Source organism: Drosophila arizonae, chromosome 2 (genome assembly GCF_054131065.1).
Source record: "Drosophila arizonae isolate 15081-1271.41 chromosome 2, UAZ_ARI_1.0, whole genome shotgun sequence".
Taxonomy (NCBI): Eukaryota; Metazoa; Arthropoda; class Insecta; order Diptera; family Drosophilidae; genus Drosophila; species Drosophila arizonae.
Window position 1 is genome coordinate 3,572,768 of NC_142922.1, and position 17,866 is coordinate 3,590,633.

At 40.5% G+C, this 17,866-nt stretch overlaps 4 protein-coding genes across 8 annotated transcripts; 2 read left to right on the top strand and 2 right to left on the bottom strand.

Annotated features, from left to right (window-relative positions):
* Positions 1–54: 54 nt before the first annotated feature.
* LOC108611113 (uncharacterized protein CG4951) lies at positions 55–3,291 on the top strand. 2 transcript variants are annotated; one of them, XM_018003594.2, is made up of 7 exons: positions 55–281; positions 341–795; positions 859–1,059; positions 1,119–1,202; positions 1,262–1,495; positions 1,826–2,033; positions 2,098–3,291. In XM_018003594.2, exons 1-7 carry the CDS (start codon positions 231–233, stop codon positions 2,272–2,274), a joined length of 1,410 nt encoding a protein of 469 aa, XP_017859083.1. In that variant the 5' UTR covers positions 55–230; the 3' UTR covers positions 2,275–3,291. The 2 variants fall into 2 exon arrangements, with proteins under 2 accessions (XP_017859083.1, XP_089332376.1); XM_089476250.1 differs by having other exon boundaries at positions 61–281; positions 2,144–3,291.
* On the bottom strand, positions 2,257–6,183 carry Gp93 (heat shock protein 90 Gp93). Its single transcript, XM_018003526.2, has 6 exons — positions 6,093–6,183; positions 5,789–6,029; positions 5,591–5,677; positions 5,342–5,424; positions 3,592–4,856; positions 2,257–3,530 (listed from the first exon to the last, which is right to left on the bottom strand). Exons 2-6 carry the CDS (start codon positions 5,826–5,828, stop codon positions 2,633–2,635), a joined length of 2,373 nt encoding a protein of 790 aa, XP_017859015.1. The 5' UTR covers positions 5,829–6,029; positions 6,093–6,183; the 3' UTR covers positions 2,257–2,632.
* A 101-nt stretch (positions 6,184–6,284) lies between these two features.
* On the top strand, positions 6,285–13,068 carry mfrn (mitochondrial iron transporter mitoferrin). 3 transcript variants are annotated; one of them, XM_018003636.2, is made up of 7 exons: positions 6,285–6,440; positions 6,495–7,331; positions 11,230–11,318; positions 11,389–11,513; positions 11,586–11,821; positions 11,888–12,049; positions 12,117–13,068. In XM_018003636.2, exons 2-7 carry the CDS (start codon positions 7,215–7,217, stop codon positions 12,537–12,539), a joined length of 1,152 nt encoding a protein of 383 aa, XP_017859125.1. In that variant the 5' UTR covers positions 6,285–6,440; positions 6,495–7,214; the 3' UTR covers positions 12,540–13,068. The 3 variants fall into 3 exon arrangements, with proteins under 3 accessions (XP_017859125.1, XP_089332377.1, XP_089332378.1); XM_089476251.1 differs by having other exon boundaries at positions 6,290–6,440; positions 6,507–7,331; XM_089476252.1 differs by having other exon boundaries at positions 6,307–6,444; positions 6,507–7,331.
* Positions 13,069–13,832: 764 nt separating this feature from the next.
* BOD1 (Biorientation Defective 1) lies at positions 13,833–17,843 on the bottom strand. 2 transcript variants are annotated; one of them, XM_018003492.2, is made up of 5 exons: positions 17,287–17,843; positions 16,485–17,230; positions 14,422–16,425; positions 14,212–14,225; positions 13,934–14,101 (listed from the first exon to the last, which is right to left on the bottom strand). In XM_018003492.2, exons 1-4 carry the CDS (start codon positions 17,508–17,510, stop codon positions 14,218–14,220), a joined length of 2,982 nt encoding a protein of 993 aa, XP_017858981.1. In that variant the 5' UTR covers positions 17,511–17,843; the 3' UTR covers positions 13,934–14,101; positions 14,212–14,217. The 2 variants fall into 2 exon arrangements, with proteins under 2 accessions (XP_017858964.1, XP_017858981.1); XM_018003475.2 differs by lacking the exon at positions 14,212–14,225 and having other exon boundaries at positions 13,833–14,101; positions 17,287–17,842.
* Between the last annotated feature and the right edge of the window lie 23 nt (positions 17,844–17,866).

Below are 17,866 nucleotides of genomic sequence, written 5' to 3' on the forward strand. Positions count from 1 at the left end.
CACTGTTTAACAATTCTAATCATTTGATAAATAGTTGAATGGTTGAATTATTTGTAGTTAATTTATTATTCCTACAATATCAATTTCATGCAAATATATGGTAGCTCGATCAAATTTTCCTTAACTGTTCTGCTTAAAAATTGCCGCCAATATCGATGTGGCAACGCTGTACATATCAAATAGTATTCCATTTTTTGTTGCAGTTTGAATTGATGCACTCCTAAATAACTATGTCATTTTCAAGTGTTGGCGTATATCGCGTTGTTCTTCAACAATATATGGTAAGTCTAAAACACTACAAGCTACTGCATTAAAATTAAAATGAATCTATTATATGCAGTATGCATCGCACCGAATATTGTGTATCATTAAAATACTACCGGATAAGGTGAGTTTATTTGAAAAGGAGGCTGAAAATGACTTCAACTGGATGACGGCGGCTCGTTGGAGTAAAATCGAAAGCGGGCTTTTTCGCTTGTTTGCCAGCATCGACAATTGGCAGGAAGATGCGCCCAACGTAAACACCCAGATGCTCATAGATCACATCAAAGTAAATGTGAGCGCATCGAAGGAACTGCTGCTGGCGGCACAGCAACTACTGCAAGATAAGATAAAGTGTGATTTAGGTGTGGAAATTGTGTTGCATTATATGTCACACGAGGACGAAACAATTGTTAGTCCGAAGGCAACAAAACGCAAGCTAGTGCAGAAGGCAAAGGAAGCAGCAGTGGAGCCTGATAAAGTGAAGTTAAACGCTGTTGGCTCGAACAAGCAGAATACAGCATCTAAAAGCAGGTGAAGATTTGAAAGTGGCGCTATAGCATTTCAACATAGTTTAACATTTAACAATTTCTTCAGTAATTCCGAACAGTCGCAGACGAATAATGCGGAGCCAAAAACGAAACGTAGAGATTTGTCAAAGTCGGATAAAAAACGTGGTCGTCGATCCATTTCACAGGGCAATCACAGACCCAACAAGTACGTGACGCCAAGCACAAAAAGCCAACAGACTGCGCCTCAGAGCCGTGCAGCTAAGCGCAGCAAAACTCCACCTTCTCGGTATATTTACATATAATTTTAATATATATTCAATATAATATCTATTGACCAATTTACAGTTCAACCTCCGTGGAGCCGAAGACTGGACGTCGTTCTGCCCGCTCTCCTGTGAGGCCAAATCGTTACAATGAATTTGTTATGAGGTACATGCAAGGTTCATAAGACTACTTTGTCAGATATTTAATGATACTCTCTTTCATAGCGTTAAATCAACACGCAAACCAAAACAAAATCTAGCCGATAAGTTTACCGACTCCAGCTCAGAAAAGGGGTCAAGCAGTAAACCAGCTGGCGACCAACAGAAACCAACAGAGCAAAAAACTGACGCCCAAAAGTGGAGCCTTGATCAGCTCGGTGGATCTAAAATTAATAGTGCTGCGCTGATAGAACTTAATGACATGCTTAAAGTGCCCAAGCCGCGTGAAGTTAAAATTCTGTAAGACTTCAATTGTGTATGTAGAATACATAAGAAAGAAAGTTGATATTTATCTGCATATTCTGTTTGTTTCTCTGTCAATTAGTCTTTGTTTAACCAGCCATTTGGAGCATTAGTTCTAATACCAGTTTATTGTATAGATGTACTTTCCAAAGCGAAGGCCTATTGATCGATTGTTGATTAGGATGGGTTAACTATAGTATTGCTGCTGCTCCTTAAGCGTTAGTCCTAAATGGCGTCTTGCTCCAGTTTCTTATAGATGCCTCTCATTTGTGTGGGCATGCACTAAAATATATTTGAAAATACATATCATTTGAAATTTGTTTGCAGTCTGCTCCAGGATATGGATGAGGCATCTGTGTTGAGCACATTCGAGACATATCGAGCAGATTTCGATCGCCTGTTCAAGGAGCGACAGCACAAGTATCAAACAACTAACTACATGAGCATCGATCATTATCACATCATGGATATTTTAAATAAAACGATACGCGACAGCATGATGAAGAAACTGGCCGAAGTATATAACAAATCGGGCGTAAGTCAATCTAATTCAGAATTACATAGGCATTTCCTGAAATTCCAATTTGCTCTCCATGCAGCCGCATGGTTCGCTTATCATAAATGGTTTACTGCCACTTTGGATAGTTCGCCTCTTCATGGACAAGTTCAAGCTAACGCAGCAGGAGGCAGTGCATCAGATTGCGGATCAACTTAAGTACGACACCTATCTAAGAGCTGTCAACGATGAGCCGATTAAATCGTTTTTGGATGACTGATGGATCAGCCCACAAATAGTATTTATTTATCTATTTAAATATAAGTTATATCCAATTTATTTAGATTTTTTTGGAATCTCTGTTACGCTTTTCATTCATTTATATCTCTCGTTTGCTTGCACATAATAATAAACTTTCGATTCTTTTGAGAGAGCAAGATTTATGATTCTTAAATCTAAAGAAGTATCTAAGTTGATGTACTGTTGATGCAACGGTAGTGTATCACCTGCGCACATGCGTAGGGTACGTACTCAGTCTGTCTTCCACAATCGCATATTTACACAATTCATATACATATATATATTTTGCATGTGGGATGTTATAGTATGGACATATGGGATGGTTGACCTCTGGTGTCTTAGAGCTCATCATGCTGCTGCTCCTCGTCGTCCTCATCGACAGTGTTGCTCGTATCGTTGCTATCCTTCACCTCATCAGTGTCATCACTGTCATCTTCATCGATCTCAATTTGTTCGTCCAGAGGCACGCCCAGAGTTTGGCGCATCATACGCTCAATGCTGTCGGCAAAGTTCGACGTCTCCTGCAGCATGTAGCCGGAGCGCAGAGTGGCGGTGCGGAACATCATGACAGCCATATCTTTGGCCGTTTGATCAGCCTCATCGGCTTCGACGCGACGCAAGAGTTCGCGCATCAGCGGATGTCTGGGATTAATTTCTAACGTTTTCTTCTGGTTGAGGTAGTAGCTACGCTGTGGATCATCGGCCTTCTGATGGGCGTTCGACATGGCCAGACGCTCCATGTTGCCGGTCCAGCCGAACACGCTGGCCACCAAAGCGCATGGCGAATTGCTCAGACGCTCCGATACCTGGGCTTTGCTAATCTGGTCCTTAAGGGCCACCTCGCTCAACCATTTAATCAATGGCTCGAATGTGGTCTTCAGCAACTCAAACTTCTCCTTGCTCTTCTCAGACTCGTTTAGCTTGAAGCCCTCCTTGGCAACATTTTGGAATTTCTTGCCATCGAATTCGGGCAGTGCAGAGATGCAATATTCATCAACGGCCTCGACCAAAAACAGCACTTCGTAGCCCTTGCTCAATAGACGCTCAACGAACGGCGACTTCTCGACCTCAGCACGGTTGGCACCGGCGATATAGTAGATATGCTCCTGCTTGGACTTCATGCGCTCAACGTACTCGGCCAGCGAGGTGACGCCCTTGCCATTGGAGCTCTGGAAGCGCAGCAGCTTAGCCAGGCGGGAACGATTGCTGGGATCCTCCATGACGCCCAATTTAATGCTAAAACGAAAGAATATAAATTAGTATATTTGAATATAAACTTTTCTCAAAATGTACTTACTTGGTGGAGAACTCCTTCCAGAACTTCTCGTATGTGGCCTTGTCAATCTTCTTAATCATGTCCAATACCTTGCGCACCAATTTCTTCTTGATGACCTTGATCAGCTTGTGCTGCTGCAGAGTTTCGCGAGAGACATTCAATGGCAGATCATCAGAGTCGACCACGCCGCGAATGAAGCTCAAGTAGTTGGGCATCATGTCGTTGAACTCATCGGTGATGAAAACACGACGCACGTAGAGCTTAATGTTGTCGGATTTGGTACCATAGCGATTGAAAGATTCCGATGGCTGAATCTTTGGAATGTACAGCAAACTCTTGAAGGTGACCTCACCCTCGGCTACGAAATGTGTTTGTGTTAGGGGCTCACTAGAGTCCTTAGTCAGACTCTTGTAGAATGCGTTGTATTCCTCCTCGGTGACTTCGGAGGGCTTGCGCGTCCAGATGGGTTTGCTATCATTGATCAGTAGCCAATCCCAGGTGGTCTTGGAAACCTTCTTTGTTTTGGGCTTATCCTGCTCAGTAGCCTCCTCGACCTTGGCATCTTCATCAGCATCCTCAACGTCATCTTCAGTCTTTTCGGTCTCGGGTGCTTCATCCTCGACGGGCACCTCCTCTTCGACAGTCTTGCTGGACCACATCAGAATGGGGAAGTTGATGAATTGCGAGTATTTGCGAATCAAATCGCGCACGGTATCCTCTTCCAAAAAGTCCTGAGCCTCATCCTTCAGGTACAATGAAATGATGGAGCCCCGCTTCAGGGTGTCACCACGTGGATCTTCCGTAATGGAGAAGCTATTGGCATCCGACTCCCAGATGTACTGCTTGTCGTCGTTGTGCTTGGTGGTAACCACAACTCGATCAGCGACCAGGAAGGCCGAATAGAAGCCCACACCGAACTGTCCAATCATATCATTCAAGTCCTGTCCCTCCGATTTGCTGGGATCCTGCATTTTAGCAAGGAAATCCGCTGTGCCAGACTTGGCAATTGTACCCAAATTGTTAATAAGATCCTGATACGTCATGCCAATGCCCGAATCCAAAATGTGCAACACTTTGTTCTCCTTGTCGGCCTTAATACGTATATACAATTCCGGATTCGATTCAAGTTCCTTACTATTGGTTAGTGCCAGCAAACGAATCTTGTCAATGGCATCGGAGGCATTCGAGATTAACTCGCGCAAGAAGATCTCCTTGTTGCGATACAGCGAATTAATAATCAGCTTCATCATGCGATTCACCTCCGTTTGGAATGTGAACTTTTCAGCCTACGTAAAAAGAAATATATATAAATAATTAGAAATAATTATAGAAATTTACAAAAATAAATACATATAAGTAAGTATAATAAAACAAAAATATCTATTTAATGCAGGGCAATAGTAATAAAAAACATATAATATTAATAGATTTACACAAATGCAATTAAAGAAAAAGATCCATTTAATGCGAGAAAGAAACTAAATAATTAAATGGTATTTGATTTGAGCACGCTTGATTAGATTTCATTAATTTATGAATGGGGCGTATACATATGAATGTCTGTGTGTGCTTGTATATATGTATGTGTATGTTGTACATATGTATACGTATGCGTGTATGTGGACGAAGAGCTAAATCCGTAAATAAACATAAGGTATTTGTTAGTCGACCATTCATATCCGTCATATTTGTGAATGAAGTATGGATACTTATCACTATTTACTTATGTGTGTTTAGGTATATACAGAAGTATAAATGTGTGTGTGCCTACCTTTTCGCGTATTTCTTTCAGCTGTGCCACATTAAGACCATCCAATTGAATAGCTTCTTCTTCCCGTTTTAACGTTTCGGCATCTATAGTCAATAAATTAATAAACATGTACAAGAGCACAATATGAGTAAGCATGTATTTGTATGGAGATAAGGGGCGTCAGCATGGACAACGGTAAAACTTATCGCTGACGTGTACAAAAAGAAAACGCTGCTGACCGGCAGGGGGCGTGCACGCTCTGACTCTTACCTGTTCTAGAGCCTTCCTTAAAGGCACCCATATCCACATCAATCGTCTCCACGTTGTCCGCTTCATCAGCGACTATCTGATTTATGCCTAATTCCGCAACCATTTCAACAATATTAATAAATTTGTTTTAATCAAAAATTAGGTTAAATTGCCGGCAAAGAATTTTATGCGTGGCAACACAGCAAAATATGTATTTACCTGCTAAGAGCAAAAGGCCGAGCAGCAGAAACTGCTTCATCTTTATATTATTTACAACTTGACTGATAAACTTCTTTTAATTGGCTTTTGGCCACGTCAGTTGAACGACTTCAGATCACCGACAGAATCCGTTGTAACTCCCCAAGTTGGAGGTTGACCGACCGAACGCTTTTCGCACACAAAAATGACGGCGTCGCGTCGCAGACAAAGCGTATAAATAAGTGGCGAGAGTGTTGCCACCCTACGAAAAGTAATTGAAATGATTATTTTAAAGTTACAAGACTGGCCCTATTAATATTATTACCTAAATCGGTTTGTCACACGTTTCCTATTTATTTTTAAGACAAATAAAAACTTTTGTTGATATTTCATGCTGTCAGCGTCAAACCAAAAACAAAATAGTAGACTGAAATCGAAAGGTAAATATCGATAAATTACGTTGAGTTCGCAAAGTTGCCAGGGCAGAGCAACATTCGATAACTTTCAGTTCAAGCTGTTTTTGACATTACTTTTTGACCGCGTTCTTCTCCCATGCTCCCATGCTTACATACACACACACACACACACGTGCACTCAGCTCAACTTGCAGGCACGATTTGAGACTTGTAGTTGGCTAAAATACTAAATGATTTTACATAAATTCAACATTTGTGTGAGTTAGTTATCATACACCTAGCAAATACAATATATCTATTTTATAATCTAGTTCATTTTTTAGAACCCATTTTATAGAATGCGCCACGGCAGCAGCGTATAGCGACAGCAGCAGCAGCAGCAGCAGCGAGACGCGAGTGCGAGCGAGCAGCAACAAAATCGACAACGTATAGCAACATTTCATTGTTGTTCGTCGTGCGTGGAGGTGGTGCACCCGTCAATTATAGTTTCGCGTAGTCCCATACATCCGCCGTCCTCTACTTACATATACACATACACATAAGAAGACCGCTAACACGGAAAAGGCCCACAACCGTGTTATACAACAAAATTAATAGTGTGCAAATTAAAGTACGCCGGCAATCGATGTGAATTTGTCCTTCAACTTCAACCCAGTTGCGTGCCCCCACATCTAAATTCATCGCAAATAATAATAGTAACAACGCCAACATTAAACGAACGCGAGTGTGTGTGTGTTTCTGTGCGTGTGTGAGTGCGCGCAACGTAAGGCAATATCATCCAAAGTGCGTGCTCGCGCTCGGTTATCAGCTGCTCGCTGGTGGCAGTGCCTGTAAACTCGCTGCGAAAGTTGTGGCGAAAGGCAGAAGCGAAGAGAAATCACATTGTCAAAGCAAAAGAAACGCCAATAACGCAAGCAACGCTAGCGGCTGCTCACTGAACTTATTTTAGTTAATTGTAAAAGAGATTCCAATAAGAAATTTATTTGGGATATCAAAGTCAATTCCAAATTCCAACAGAGGCCAGCAACGCCATGAATATGGATGACTACGAATCGCTGCCGACGACCAGCGTCGGTATTAATATGACTGCTGGCGCGCTAGCGGGCGTATTGGAGCATGTTGTCATGTATCCGCTGGACTCGGTTAAGGTGAGTGTTTGTGTGTATATACAGTATTGATGTTGTTTTTCACTTTTCCAATGAACGCAAAAGCTGTGTATGTAATCGAGGAAGTGCATAAACATAACGTACCTAACCTCAAAATCGCGCATATCTTTACCCATTCGTGTGTATGTGCATGTGCGTGTACCTGTGTTAGTGTGCTAGTGTTTTCGTCTTATGCCTCGGCATAATCGTGATGTAATTTCTTTGACTTTTGCTGCTCAGCAATGCGCGCGTTGCTCGCCGCCCCACCACACCCCCAAAAATCCTCTCTCATTGGGAATTCAGACTCCAATTCGTAATGCTCAGCTCAGCTTAGATGATTTATCTGTGTCACGCTGACCGTATGCTTAGCAATCTGTCTCTTATCAGTCACGTTCTTGACGGTGTTATAAAATATTTTCATTTTTACAGATAAGATTAGCTTTCATTTATTCGGCAGCGGTAGCTAAGTCACGCATTATGATATAATCTAATTGGAAACATACATGATAAAAAATAATATATGAATAATAGAGTAATAAATACGTCAGAACCTTCCACTTGCCAAAGTCTATTAAATTTCGCAATTAACAACAATCGAAACCACTTTGTATGTTTGTATATAGGAATACTGTTGAACAAGTTCAACACGACAATGAGAACTGTTCGAAATGATATCAATGTTTACGTTTTACATGGACTTTTGATTAGTTTTTTGGCGAATGAGCAATGCAAATAATACAAGACTAAACAATATACCCTTTAAAGATATCAATTATAAAAGATTAATGATTTTAGTGATTAGTGATTTTTCACGTATAATAAGTGAATAAGAGAGTTTTAACTTTATTCATTAAAAATAAAGTTTTATAATTTTCATGTCTTACGGTAATTAGAATGACTGTCTTTGCTATCAAATAAACTAAACTAAAATTTGGGTAAAAAAAACCTAATCTTAAAAACCTGTCTATGGTAAAATATCTTGTAGACACAAAAAGGTTATAAAATCTTTTATATATGTACATATTTTTATACAGCTCATATTCCAGTGAATTGAGAGCTACACACACCCACACACACACATACATATACGTGCCTAGTACATCCATCTATTTGCGCACTTAACCATGGAACGTCATTGCGGTTTCTCAGCAAACGTATTATCTTATTAATATGTATATATGCAAATTGTAAATATATACATATGAGTGTGGAGCATGCACTCAGCATGGCTGATTCTTGGATTTAAGAAAAATATTTACTCGTTTGCGAGTACGTACAACATTCACTTCGTTTGCCGAGCCGAGCGATTATTGATTTTCTTAACGAAAACCAGAATAAAAGTACAAATAATATTGCAGTCGGTCGCAACGATGTGCTTGAACAGCTCCAATTTATATAGATGACAAGTTAATGTTTTCCGATTTGCTGTTACCTATTGGGCAAGCAATATATAATTTATAGATCTAACTGTAGAGAACGTGATCACATTGATCCAACTGCTAGACTTTGTGATCCTACGCTTAAAATGATGAAAGATTAATAATTGGAGGCGATGTATATAATATATGATATATATGTAAGATAATCTATATAATCTATATATATATATTATCTAAACATGATGTATGTATATGATATATCATCTTTTGACATTCCCCTTCATTTGAAATTCTAGCTTACAAACTTTAATAGATACTTTTATTTGTGATCTGGAACAAACCTGAAGGGGTCTATCTAACTATGAAATTCGTATATTTTATTGCGTGAATATGTGAAATCCAAGTCTCTATGGAACCCTTGACAGTCATATACGTAATCCAAGTCCTGACTTCATTCCCAGCAGGCAAATCCACACAACAACTTAGCACTGTTGGAAGAGAAGAGGTATTTCAATAGCTGCTAACTGCCTTCCATTCATATAGACAAACAGACGCTCGCACGCACAGCCAATAAACTCTTTGTCATTGCGAACGAGTATGAGAAGTAAAAATAAAATGTTTCTTTTTGCCATAATTCCTCATATAAATATGAACGATCCATATTTGACGGGCGGCTGGCAATTAAATGCCAAACTAAAGCTGTCTAGGGATTCCCGGCGTCATCGACAGACGCCACATAGTCATACATATATATATATATTCATATATGTGCATATATATGCACACACATATGTATAGGTATTTATTGTCACATTGTGACGAGCTTATTTCCAGGCGTTACGACACATTCCGAGTAAAATTCTCAATTGAGCGACAATTAAACAAACAACTTTGTTGTTGCTGCTGCTGCTATTGCTTGTTTTAGTTTATAAATAATTGTATTTCATTTTGTTGTTGTTATTCTTTTATTTGCTGATTTGCCATTTTGCTTATCAAGAAAGGCTTTATATGGGATCCCAGCGGGGGGTTAACTTTTCCGTTGCCTAAGGTCATTGCGGAAGGTGACGTGATAGAGTATAATTTAGTTGGAATTTTTAGCTTAAGAATACTTTTGGATTAATATAGATAATCAAATAATCTATGTATTTTGGATTTAAGGTATATCGTATATATTTTATAGATCATTCGTGGAAACGTTCTTCGATTATGTTCATAAAATATGAATAATATCTATTGCTAAATCCGTATGATATAGTATATAGACCAGGCTGGAGAGTAGTATTAGTCTACAATTGAAGAGTATGGCAACCCACAATACAATGCATCAATAAATTAATCTTGCGCAATCATATATAATATCACCACATACATATGTGTATATATGTATTTATATATTGTCCAGACACTCCTTAAAGTACTTGTTTTTAATTAAAAACAGATTCGTTCGATCACCGTCAATGTGGCTTTTATATTGCTGATTTTCGTCACCTTGAATTGGCTTCTCGTTGACGCTGATATCGTTTTTGTCGACGTTGATTTGATAGTGCGGACTTTCCCTTGTTATACATATACCTCAACTATATAATAATTATATACTACATATATATGTAAATGTACATATGTAGATTGCGCTTTGTTAACAGATAAGTTGCTAGCCATTGTTGTAGCTATAATTTTATCTTATCGTATTCGTGCCGCTTTCTGTGTAATTTATATGGCAAGTGATGCTGTCAAATCATAAATGGAAAATTACTAGCGATCGCCGAACGGTTTTCTTGACTAGCGAATTTCTATTGGCTTCTTGCCAACAATAGTATGCCTTTCCTAGAAATCTATGAGGTAATTCTGTCTGTGTTCTATATTCAAATTGCTGTGCGCTTCAACTAGGCTAAAGAAAATGATTTATTCCATTGTATTGCTTTGAAATTCTGAGAAATATGGTTTTATCTAATCTGAATAGCGTTTTATCTATATAATATAATAATATACTTTCTTGAAAGCCTTTGACATCTGTTTGCAACATTCAGCCACTTGAAGGCACTGATACATTAAAAATGTGCAGTCGATTCTCCCTTTTGTTTATAATACAAATACATACAAATATTTTCTACGTTTGAACTAGATTTCTTGTGAAATTCAGTTTATTTTGTAGTTGCATTCAATGAGTAACTCATCAATACTATAATTTTTGCTGATCTCATGTCATTTGCAACATGAACGGCAACCGAAGATTTGCTGTTATCAACAAAGGTTGAAACATATACATATCTGCTATGATTTTTCCTGCAGAACTCCTGTTATTGAAATTACCGTTTCAAATCGCAACTGTTATGAACTGTTCATTGCATTGATGTAACAAGTTTTCCAATGGCATACTGTTATTAACGTTGCAAAGTTCATTGATATATGAGAATTATCTATAATTATAGCAATTATTAACAAAATGATGTCAATTCAAAATTTGAATTATTATTATTCAATTGATATATTTATATACGTATATTGATTTTGGATCTTTACAGACCCGCATGCAGAGTCTAACATCGCCTACAGCTCATTTGAATATCATGGCTACGTTACGGAACATGATCTCCCGAGAGGGACTCATGAGGTATGCATTTAGTACGCATTTTAATATTGTAACTTCTTTTATTCATATTGATCTATTTTGTTTCGTTTAGACCCGTGCGTGGCGCGAGCGCTGTGGTACTTGGCGCTGGACCCGCCCATTCATTATATTTTGCTGTCTATGAGATGACAAAGGAATCGCTGACGAAGGTCACATCACACAATCATCTAAACTATGGTGCGTTGCAGCTATAAACTAACCCATTTGATATATTGACCTCATTATTGTTGGGCCTGGCTGGGGTTTTAGTGGTGTCCGGTTCTGTGGCGACCCTCATACACGATGCCATTTCCAATCCCACGGACGTGATCAAGCAGCGCATGCAGATGTACAACTCGCCATATACCTCGGTTATACGATGCATGCGGGACGTTTACCTCAAGGAGGGCCTCCGTGCCTTCTATCGCTCCTACTCAACGCAGCTGGTCATGAATATACCATATCAGACAATTCATTTTACAACATACGAATTTCTACAGAATATGGTAAGATAGTGCTGAAAAGAGTAAGAGAAAAGAACTTCACTAATTTAGTGTGTTTAATTCGTATAGTTAAATGTAGAGCGCAAGTATAATCCAGTGGTGCATATGGCGGCGGGTGGAGCAGCTGGTGCAGCGGCAGCGGCCATAACGACGCCAATGGACGTGATTAAGACTCTGCTTAACACGCAGGAAACAGGACTCACCAAGGGCATGCTGGAAGCCAGCCGAAAAGTAGATAGCCAATGAACAATGAACTGAATGATTGATTACAACTAATATGTATTCCCATTGTTTGTAGATTTACCGAATGGCCGGAGCCCGTGGATTCTTTAAGGGAATAACAGCACGTGTATTGTACTCCATGCCCGCCACTGCAATCTGTTGGTCCACGTACGAGTTCTTCAAGTTCTATTTGTGCGGCTTGAAGCCGGAGGAGTATAAATCGTCAATTACGGGCCGCTCTGAGCTGGCCAAACCCAAAGCTAATGTCGACTACGTGTTGCCCAAGAGTGAGGCCGAGGAGCAAGGCGAAGACTTGGCAGACCTCACGGTCAAGGAGGTAACAACGATTCACCAGCCGGCACCGCCAAGTGTGAGTGCGTCCGGTGCCATTAAGACGGTCTGTGAGCTATCGACACGAACCGCGGCGCCCACCATCAACATGCATACGAGGCACACGGAAGTGAAGAGTCCGTATGAACGGGGATTCTCCAGTACGTAAGCTGGGCACGTAAACAGCAGCGACTAAAAATAAGCGTAGCTTTTAGTTAAGAGAGCAACCAGAGCGAAGCATAATATGTGTATGTAAATATTTGGTGAAGAATGAGGAGAAGACTGCGATGGTGTCGGACACAGCGTTTCAAACGCTTGGCGACTGCCATTGCCCGTTCTTTGCCCTTCGTTTTGGCTGCTTTTGTTTGAATAATCGGCGTGGAGTCGGTATGAGAGTTTTATCACTCCATAGTGGGAGGTTAAATTGTAGTTGTTGTTGTGCACAAAACTCTTACAATCCCCTCCCTCCTCCCCCCTATACACAAACACACTCCTAGACACACACACACACACCCATACATACACAATCATACGATACAGTCATCTGCGAAATTCTTGTTAAAAATACTGATAATAATATTGTATCTATGTTACTTGAAAATGATGAGAGGAAACCTCCTTGTAAACCTAATAATATGTATTACTGCGATGATTTTTTTTTAAACAAATTTAAAAGTATATATACATATATAAATATATTTATGTTTATGTTGTTAAAGTAAAGAGGAAATGCAAAAATGCAGGAAACATTAAACGCAATGCAAAAAATATTAAAAAAATAACAAAAAATCGTCATTCGCGGAAAAATTAATTGATTTGTAATCAAATTACAATTAAAACAAATACACTTTATGCTGTTACAAAAAAAAAAAAAAAAAGAACAACAAATTTTCAATTAGTTTCGGTAAAAAATAACTACTTAGTATACCACATATGTGTGAATGATCCCAGATGGTGTCCCTGGCTGCACGATCCAGTGTTCGATTGTGATTCCCAATTGTTAAAGTTGTATTATTATTAATATTTGTTTGTATGTTTGATCCCTGTACCAGTTAATCGAGCTATTGATCAATACTTAAATGTACCAAAGTTTTTAGGCTAAAAAGAGACGAAGATGATGAAAAAAGAGTTCAATTCTGTAGACGGCATCACAATCGAACATCGGATCGAACTCCGGGACTAAATACTATATAAATATATTCCTCCACATACATATACATCATACTTATGTTTATTGTTTGTTAATTTACATTACTTTATATATATATGCGTATATATATATATATATATCTATGTATATAGATGTACACTTGATATTTATCAATGTACTCGTAGCCCTTTAAATTAATACATTTTATTGTTAAATAATTGAAGAGACAAACAGCAACAAAAAAAGAGATAAACAATGGAGAAAACAAAAAATTCCCAAAAATAATTAAATGGCTATATAAAAAACAAACTGTTTTATGTCAAATGCAACAAAAACAATTGCCTTTTTATTATCAATTCTATTATTATTTTTTACATATTTATATTTGATTTGATTCGCGTTTCTTTAGTGTGTGTGTGTGTGTGTGTGTGTGTGTGTGTGAAGCACAAGCTAGAGGATTGAATCCAGGCCGCGACGACGCGAACGCTGCGACAAAACTGGGCGGGGCTTGTAGAGATCATCGTTCGTGTAGCGCTGCTGCTGGCACAGCTTCTGGCTGAGGCGTCTGCCCGACAAATCATCTGTGAATTAAGATCATACATACATTAGACATTATATATGATTTGAGTCCCATTTAAGGTAAAGGTTTTAGGACTACAATTGAAATGTGTTAGATATGCTGGCATCTTACCCAGTTTTAGAGCTCTAGAGAAAATACATAATGTGCGATTTATGGATTTAGGGTTTATATGCGTGTGGAAGGCATGTGAATAGAAAATAGAGGCAGATATGTACAGATATATGTATATGTATATAGATATATAATTATTTATGTATTTGTAAGTAATTGAAGTATGATGGATTAGTATCTTCCAAGAATATAGGCTTTATCTCTATTTACCTTTTTCGTGCTCTTCATTTTCCTTGGAATTGACGCTAATCTCAGATGGTGTGGGCGATGTCTTTGCCTCATCGCGACGCGATCTCTTGGCTTTGGCATTGGGACTGCCTGAGGTGCTGCTGCCGCTGCTGCTGAAATTGCTCTGCTCTTTGGAAGACGATGCCTCGCTGCTGAGACGACGCTTGCTCACACTGCGACGCGGACAACTCGGGTCCCCAAGCTCACTCAAAACGTTGACCAACTGCCGTCGATCCTTAATGTGCTGCTCAATCAGCTGCAGACGCACCTTAAACTCCTCAGCGTCCTGCTCGAAATGCGTAATACTATCGGCAGTTACTTTGACCTCAACTACGTGCCCTAAGCTTATGGCTTCCTTGATGGGCTCTGCATTTTGTGGATCAGCAACAGCATCAACCACTGCTTCCGTTTTATCTTCAGGCTGTGGACTAACCTCTTCAGGTATTTCCTCAACGCTTTCGGTTTCAGTGGGCAACGTTTCCGCGTCAGCTGAAACATCAACTGGTTCTGTGACTGGCTCCACAATTGGATCCGTAACTGGCTCCACAATGGCCTCTTCAACTGGTTCCACAACTGGCTCTGGTGACTTGCTTGTAGGCGCTATACTTTCTTTCGATTTCTCAGCCGCTTTCTTTACCTCGTTGTCACTTGCTTCAGGTTCATTATTCTCCTCTGTTGGCTTCTGCGCTGCACCTGCGCCGCTCAGCTCAACGAAGTTAGCTGTCGATTGCTGCAGCATGTCACTAACGATGACGACATTGCTGGCCGACAGCAGTTCAGCCGAATCATTGTTGCTCGTCGTCCCATTGGTGCCATTGTTTCCATTCGTGCCGCTGCTCTCCGCTGGCTTGCTTCCATTTTGAACTGTTGTATCAGTGCTATTCTCTTTAGTTCGACTCTCAGAGCTGTCTAAATGGGACTTACTGAAACTGCCAGGTGGCTCATCATTCGAATCGTTGCTATGTCGCTTTTGCAGCTTTTCTTTGACTTCGTTGTGATCATCTTGGATCACTGCTGTTGTGGAATTGGAGGCGGAATTGGAAGTTGAATTGGAGCTAGACTTGTTCCGATCCCGTTCACGATCACGATCTCGTTCACGCTCGCGCTTTGAATTCGACGATGAGCTCCCACTTCCGTTGTGGCTACGACTATGATGACTATGGCTGTGGGTTTCTTTGCTGTCACGACTCTTTGCGCGATCGCGCTCGGAGCGCGACCCAGATGAGCTGGATTTGTGTTTCTTGTGCGCGGATGAAGAAGATTCGTGTCGCGACGATGAACGCTTAGAGGAGGATGTGGAATCATGGTTGCTACGGCTGGATGTGCTTGTAGTGGAGCTCTTGTCATTTTTAGAACTGCTGCTCCGATGCTTAGAACTGGATGAATGTGTTGAATGGGAAGAGGAATGTTTCGAGCTGGATGAAGTTTTGCTCCGCGACTTATCATGGTCACGTTCACGTTCCCGACTCTTTCGCCGCTGTTTGTCATCAGAGCGAGAGTGCGAATGCTGACGTTTGTCCTTGTCCCTAGAATGTGACGACTTCTTCGTCTGCGAGGACGACGAAGCGGAGGCAGGCGAAGCAGTCAATTCGACAGATTTGTTAATCTCATCTTTAAGCTCATCTGATACAGTTGGTAACGTTGTGGCCACAGGCTCAGCCTCAACTGCCTTCGGATCTTCGGTTGGTGGCAATTCAGGCTTTATTTCTGGCCTTGGCGGCTCTTCAGGCAATGGAGGGAACTGAGGTATTGGCGTTGCATTTTCTTTGGATATCATTGGCTCCGAATTGTGTTGTGATTCCGTAAACAGACCAAAATTACTCTCTGATTTAATAGGCTCTGGCGACGGATTTGGTATTGTCCCTTGGGGATTATCGCAGGCATCATTTATATTGGCCTTCACTTCACTCATGATGGCATCCTCAATGGAAAGAGCGCCCGCTCCACCATTCGAGCATTGCGACAAGGAATTCCTGCGCTCAGTGCCTGGAAGTAGAATAATTTTAGATTAAATAGACAAAAGTAGTTTTGCGGTTAGCACCAACCCTCGAATGTGATCGCATCCTGCTTGATATCAAAATGCAACTGTCGCCCGCAGTTGTCGCTTGCATCGTTGGAGTTCTCATTGAACTTGGGCATTTGCGCCTCCTCGGACATGCTGGCGGCAATATTCGTCGTCAGCTCAATGCTGTTGTTGGTGGACGACTGCTGTGGTGCGTCGGTCGAAGCAATGGTGAGGCGACTGTCGCTAGAAACCTGGGATAGCTGTGAGGCTTGCGAGGCGCCAGCGTCTCGCGAGTCATTCGCCAGCTCCTTGACATCCTTAACCGAATCGGATGTGTTTAGCGATGCATTGTTTGTGTCTTCCTTAATGCTGCTGGCCGGCTCGAATGCAGGCGATGTGGCATCATCCTCATCGAGAATATCATCAATATCTACACCTGGAGGCAGATCATCGTCTTTGCTGTCATCCCTCGCATCCGACTTAACTGTTCCGCGATCAGAATCTGGACTAATTTGCTCCAAATCTGTTGGTAACAAGCTAGCGGTTGTCTCCACCTTAAGTAGACTGCCACCATTCATATGGCCAAGACCATGGCCAGTGTAGGGCGGCAAGGGTGGTGCTGGCAGCAGCGGCGGACGCGGCGGTGGGTTTGTGGGTGGCGGTGGTGGAGTAATGCCCAAATACTTGTATGCTATGCTCTCAATTTTGGGCTCAAATATTGTGGCCACCTTCGGGTTGACCACTTGATCCACTATATGATCGACGCCCTTGTCCAACACATCAGAGCTGCAAGGGCACGATTTATATAGTGGGGAAACTAATTAAAAAAGGTTTAGACTTACTCGAGCAAATGTTTACGCAGCCTTTCCCTCAGCTGTACTTTGTTTGTGTCGGGAGTCCAATGTTGTTTGCTCAGGAACTCGTTTACAGCGGTCTCCACACGATTCCGTACATTCTGGTATGCGGGCTTCGTGTCCACATCGGCCAGGCAGCAATTGAAGCGAAACTCGTCAAAGACTCCCTGCGACTTGACTTCCTCGATGAGTGTCTTTACAAAATTGTCCATTTTGTATGGACACAACGAAATAAATTACAATTTATGTTTTGGACTAAATGTTTTTCTCAGGCGTTGTGGTGTGACCATAGACAATTTATGTTAAAATACTCATTTTTATTTGCCATTTAAATATGTATTTTACATTGACTTTTCAGTATTTGTGTAGCACTCCTGAAACACTGTTAAGCAACAGCTGCACTGTTATGGGTATGTTTTTGTTCTCAGCTGTTACATTTCAATTCAATAATCGTATTTTTCTTTGAGGACTGTAATAAAATCAAGCTTAATTATTATTTAAAATAAAACTGCATTAATAAAATTAGTTTTGTTTGATTTTCTAAATAATTAATGATTATTTTCGGTTT